The sequence below is a fragment of the Elephantulus edwardii genome, unplaced genomic scaffold (assembly GCF_000299155.1).
Source record: "Elephantulus edwardii isolate Elephantulus edwardi_28Jun2011 unplaced genomic scaffold, EleEdw1.0 scaffold00026, whole genome shotgun sequence".
Lineage (NCBI taxonomy): Eukaryota > Metazoa > Chordata > Mammalia > Macroscelidea > Macroscelididae > Elephantulus > Elephantulus edwardii.
In genome coordinates this window covers 17,273,932-17,278,907 of record NW_006399776.1, presented here as the reverse complement: position 1 = coordinate 17,278,907, position 4,976 = coordinate 17,273,932, and the positions used below count along the sequence as shown (strand labels likewise).

Below are 4,976 nucleotides of genomic sequence, written 5' to 3'. Positions count from 1 at the left end.
TGCTTTTTAATATAGAGAAGCTAAAACAAAAAGGACAAAACTACAGCAGGTCTTCTCTTCGAGCTGGAATGCTGTATTGGACTTGAAGCCTCCTAAATTTAAGAGAGTAAATTTACTTTGTTAAAGCCATCACCTGCTTTTGTTCTTTCTAACAGATTAATACAGACTATTAGAATAGAGGTACAGTAACATATTGATGAACAGTGTTACATTTTGCTTCCAAAGTCCTTTTACTTTCTCACTTTCGAGTATGTTGCCAGTACAAAATTTAAAACAAGTTTAAAAGAGAAAAATAAATTTTTACTCATATACATACAGAAAAATTTATTAATCAGGTAATTACTTGTGTGCCTCCTGAACCTGGATCATATTTCTTCAACAATTACAAGATTTATATAACAAACAAACAAACAAACAATCTTTGTTTTGTTCTCCATGTTTCTTAGGATGGGCAAGTGTGAAGAAACAACCATCTTCAGAAGATCATAGAAAAGTACTCCTAAAGTCCAGCTGTTGATGACCTGCGAGAGGATAGAATAGCTTTGACATTGCGTTCCCAGCGCCTGCAAGGGGCTTGAAATCCTCGACTCCCGAATTCTTTTTTTTTCAGTTTCTTTTATCCTTTTCACGGAGGCTAACTCCGTGAATGCTCCGGGCAAAACCTATCATCTTCAATAGCGTTTGCCGTAGAGAAGACAATGTCTACAGGCAAACAAAGACTTTGGGCACGCCACTCCCACGAAGGAGATTATTTCTAAAATCTTAGCTCTAGTCCTCAAAATTAACAATCACAGCCCTATCTTCAGCCCCTAATGTTGTTAGCCTCCAAGTGAAATATAATCAGTATAAATATTGTAGTGTTAAGACAGCTAACTTTTCACCAGCTAATAATTGATGTATTTTTTCCAGGCAGTTTCTGTCATACAGTATTTCCTTTAAATGCATACTAAAAACCGAGGTATTCTATATTCTGCAATGTCTTTTATCTACTCATCTAGTGCCACCCGAGGAAGCATGACATTTAAAAAACTCTCTGGACCTATCATTCCCCAAACCGAAGTCTCCCTTGCAGACAGACACTTCAGCTCCTTGCCCTTCTCAGACTGAACATTTCTACTTCACTCTGGTGACGTTCTTGACTTCCGAAACAGCCCCAGGAGCACACATTTTATCACTTTCACCACTGGGAAGATGCTCTCAGCAGCACCAGAAGGGCTCCCCAGCCGACCTTCCCAGCCCGAGCCTGAGGAATTCCATACCTTACTTCCGCCTCCTAAACCTACTGCGTAAGATTCCTTCGCTCTAGTAAGAACCCAGCAGTTCCGGTCAGAATCGGACGCGCAGTGATGACGACATGAGGCCGACGGCGGCTGCCGCTGCGGCGGCTCCTCGGAAACGGGAAGGGCTTCCGGAGCTGCCGGTCTGACCGCTGAGAGCTGCTGTCATGGCGGCTGCTCTATGGGGTTGTTTTTACGTCCTTCTGTTGCTGCTGTCAGGGGATGTCCAGAGCTCAGAGGCACCTGGGACTGCTGCGGAGGGACCAGGCGGAAGTGCAGCCGGTGTCGGAGACCGCTTCAAGATTGAGGGGCGTGCAGTGGTTCCAGGAGTAAAGCCCCAGGACTGGATCTCGGCGGCCCGAGTGCTCGTAGATGGAGAAGAGCACGTCGGCTTCCTTAAGTGAGCATCCTGAGGGCCTCGGGAAAGCTATTAGGAAGGAGGCTGGAGGGCGATTCCCCCTGGGAGCTAAGTGTCAGGACGGGACGATGTCTCTGTCGGAGGTTAATGAGGACGCCGCTAGCGGTTTATGCCCAGAGCCCTTAGGAGACAGTGGGACACTTTCCCCTCACGACTCCGTACCTCCGCAATGAGAGTGGCAGGTACTTGCCCTAGGGCCAGAGCTGTGGAGGTTTTTAAAACCTCATTATGCCCCTTTATGGGAAAGACTGCTTCTGAATCTGAGGACAGGCGGACCCTCTTACTCTTTGCATCTAATTACCTGACCTATTTTTCCATTCATTTTAGTCCTCTGGTAGCTTGGTTGTGTAGAGAGATGTTAAGCAAGTGGGAATTCTCAAAGCCCAAAGGGCTTCTAGTGATGACACAAACTGAGAAGCTAATGCTTCTAAAATTAATGGACCCTGAAGTCCCTAATCAAAGCACCGCTTTTTTTCTTTTTTTTTTCTTTTGGCTTGGGGTGGGATCGATGTTCTTTTTAACACCCGGATGCCTTGAGAATTTACAACATTAGGACTGACATTTATGCGAGTCTGGTTTCTATACATTGCTTTCCTGCTGTCCTTCAGCTTTTGGTAGAAATGAGGTGTCACCCTACATGGAAAGCTGTGTTGAATTTAGTAGCTCTCACGTTTTGGAGCAGCCTGCTTCTTGAATGTGTAGGCACAAGTATGATGCTTTACATATTTCCATTAATGCATGAAAAGTGAAACTTGAAGCTGAAAGATGAAGGATGCCTACCAACAAGCGATATCTGAAAACTACATAACTTATGTGGATATTTGATGCCAAATCTGTTTTGAAAGATGTTAAGGCCATCCAGATGCCCTTGAGTGAGAATTTCAGTTATAATTAATGAACAATGTCAATAAATTGGCAACCACCATTTTAATGTTACCTGTTATCAATGATCTGGTGTTAAGGCATTTTTTTAAGCCTGTCTTAATTATTGATGCTTTTCATCAACAAAGGTTATGATTGCTGACGTCAGGTGGATCTTGGGGGAAGGCAAGAAAGAAATTTACTTGTGTTTTATTAACTATATGACGGCACTTGACTGTGCAGATCAAAACAAATTATGGATAATATTGAAAAGAATGGAAATTCTGGAACGTTTAATTATGCTCAAGGGAAACCTATGCATATACCAAGAACACTGCACAGTCTAAAATCAGGAAAGGTTTGCATCATAGTTGTATTCAAGCTGTATGCTGAACAAATCATTTGAGAAGTTGGACTATTGCAAGAAGAATATGGCAGGATTGGAGGAATATTGTTCAACAAGCTGTATTATGCGCATAACAACTTGACAGAAAGCATGAAGTACTTACTGTTGAAGTTCAAAGACAACATCCTTTAGTACGGATTACATCTCAACATCAAGAAGACAAAAATCCTTACCACTGGACTGATAGATGACATTATGATAGTTGAAGAAAAGACTGAAGTTGTCAGTGATTCAGTTTTACTTGAATTCACAATTAACTTTCATGAGAGCAGCAGTCAAAAAATCACAAGATGTGTTACATTGGGCAAATGTGCTGTTAAGGATGTTTTTAAAGTGCTAAAAAAAGAACAAGAATATGAGTTTAAAGACTTAAATGCTCTTGACCCATCTCATGTTACTGTCAGTTGCTGCATACACATCTAAAAGTTGGACCGTAACTAAGAAAGCTTGAAGAGAGACTGATACTTTTGAATTGTGGCAAACATGGTTGACTATACAAAAAGAACAAACAATTCTGTCTTGGAGGAAGTGATCCAGGGTGCTCCTTAGAGGCAAGGAGAGTGAAACTTCATTTCACTGGTTGTCAGGCGGTATCAGTTCTTGGAAGAAGACATCATGCTTGGGAAAGTGAAGGGTCCACTGAGGAAGACCTTCACCTCAATGAGATGGATTGACACATACTGTAAATATAGGCCTGATACTGACAGGTCATGAGGATGGTGTAAGATAGAGCAAGGTTTTGGTCTGTTGTTCATAGGATAACTGAGTTTTAGTCTACTCCAAGGCACCCAAGGTGAAAAGAGCAATAATACTTTAGTTTTTAAAAGTTAATTATGCAAGAAAAAGCATCCATACTTGACAATTGGCTCTTTCTTTTGCAATATACAGTTCTTTAATATATTAGTGGTCCATTTATTCACAGTTTCTGGGTGGTACAGATTGTTAAATGGACTCATCAAAATGTTGAAGTTTTAAGTTTACTTAAAGGTACCTTGGAAGAAAAGCCTGGTGACTCTGCTTCTGAAAAATCAGCCACTGAAAGCCTGATTTTAGGAAATCCACTGCTTAAATCAACTCTTCCAAGTTTTTGAGGCTGTATATATATCTTTATAGGAGGAGACTGCCCATCATCTTCCAAGTAGCTGGTACATTCAGATTAATAGATCTTTAGGTTAGCCTCAAAACATGTAACACACTTGTCCACTCAAACTCTTTATTGAAAGGTGTAGGAGTCCCGTTCTACTTTGACACACACTGGTTTGCCATGAGTTAAAATGGACTTATGGAACTGCTGGTGTGGTAGAATGTTTTACTAATGAAAATGTAAACCTGAAAGTAGAGTTAACAATCCTTAACATTTATTGTACCTTTTTTAAAAAAGCATTTTTAATAGTAAAATCCAATATGTGCTATGTAACTTGCTATTTCTGTTATAAACAGTTTTTGGTACCATTTCATGTTCTATTTGTATGCAGAATGGTTAGTTGTTAAATTAGTATGATGTTTATAGTAGCAATCTTGTTGGATTAGAATGATGGTGATAATTTTTCCTACAGCTGTTTTAAAATAAATAGCATGTAGTTGATACAGATATTTGTGTATTGGAAGTAATCTGGGGAATTGGGTAGTGGAAGAGTTCCCTTACTGCAATCATAGCTGTGTATCATAATTCATTTAAACAGTCTTCTGTTTTCTGTCATTGGGCTCTTGGATGGTTTTTGTTGTGTGTGTGTTGAGTAGATTCCAACTCATAGTGACCTAATATGACAGAGAGGAGCCATTCAATAAAATTTCCTAGTTTTTAATTTTTTTACTTAGAAATCTGATTTATTAATTGTGGTCATGTTTGTGTATCTATACACATACAGTATACTCTTAAGTTTTTTAAAACTTTTTGCTATGAAAAGTTTTAGGAAAACACTAAAAAAACCAGAATAGTTTGTTATTAATCTTCAAAGGCCTAATAGCATCTTCTGGGATTTTTTGTGATTAATTTTGGGGTTTTTTTTGGGAG

At 39.8% G+C, this 4,976-nt stretch overlaps 1 protein-coding gene across 1 annotated transcript in view; it reads left to right on the top strand.

Annotated features, from left to right (window-relative positions):
- The first annotated feature begins 1,345 nt into the window (after positions 1-1,345).
- EMC7 (ER membrane protein complex subunit 7) overlaps positions 1,346-4,976 on the top strand; it is a 26,068-nt gene continuing 22,437 nt past the window's right edge. The window contains exon 1 of the mRNA XM_006883058.1: positions 1,346-1,677. Coding sequence (XP_006883120.1) covers positions 1,445-1,677 — 233 coding nt within the window. The 5' untranslated portion in view covers positions 1,346-1,444. The remainder of the gene's footprint in view (positions 1,678-4,976) is intronic.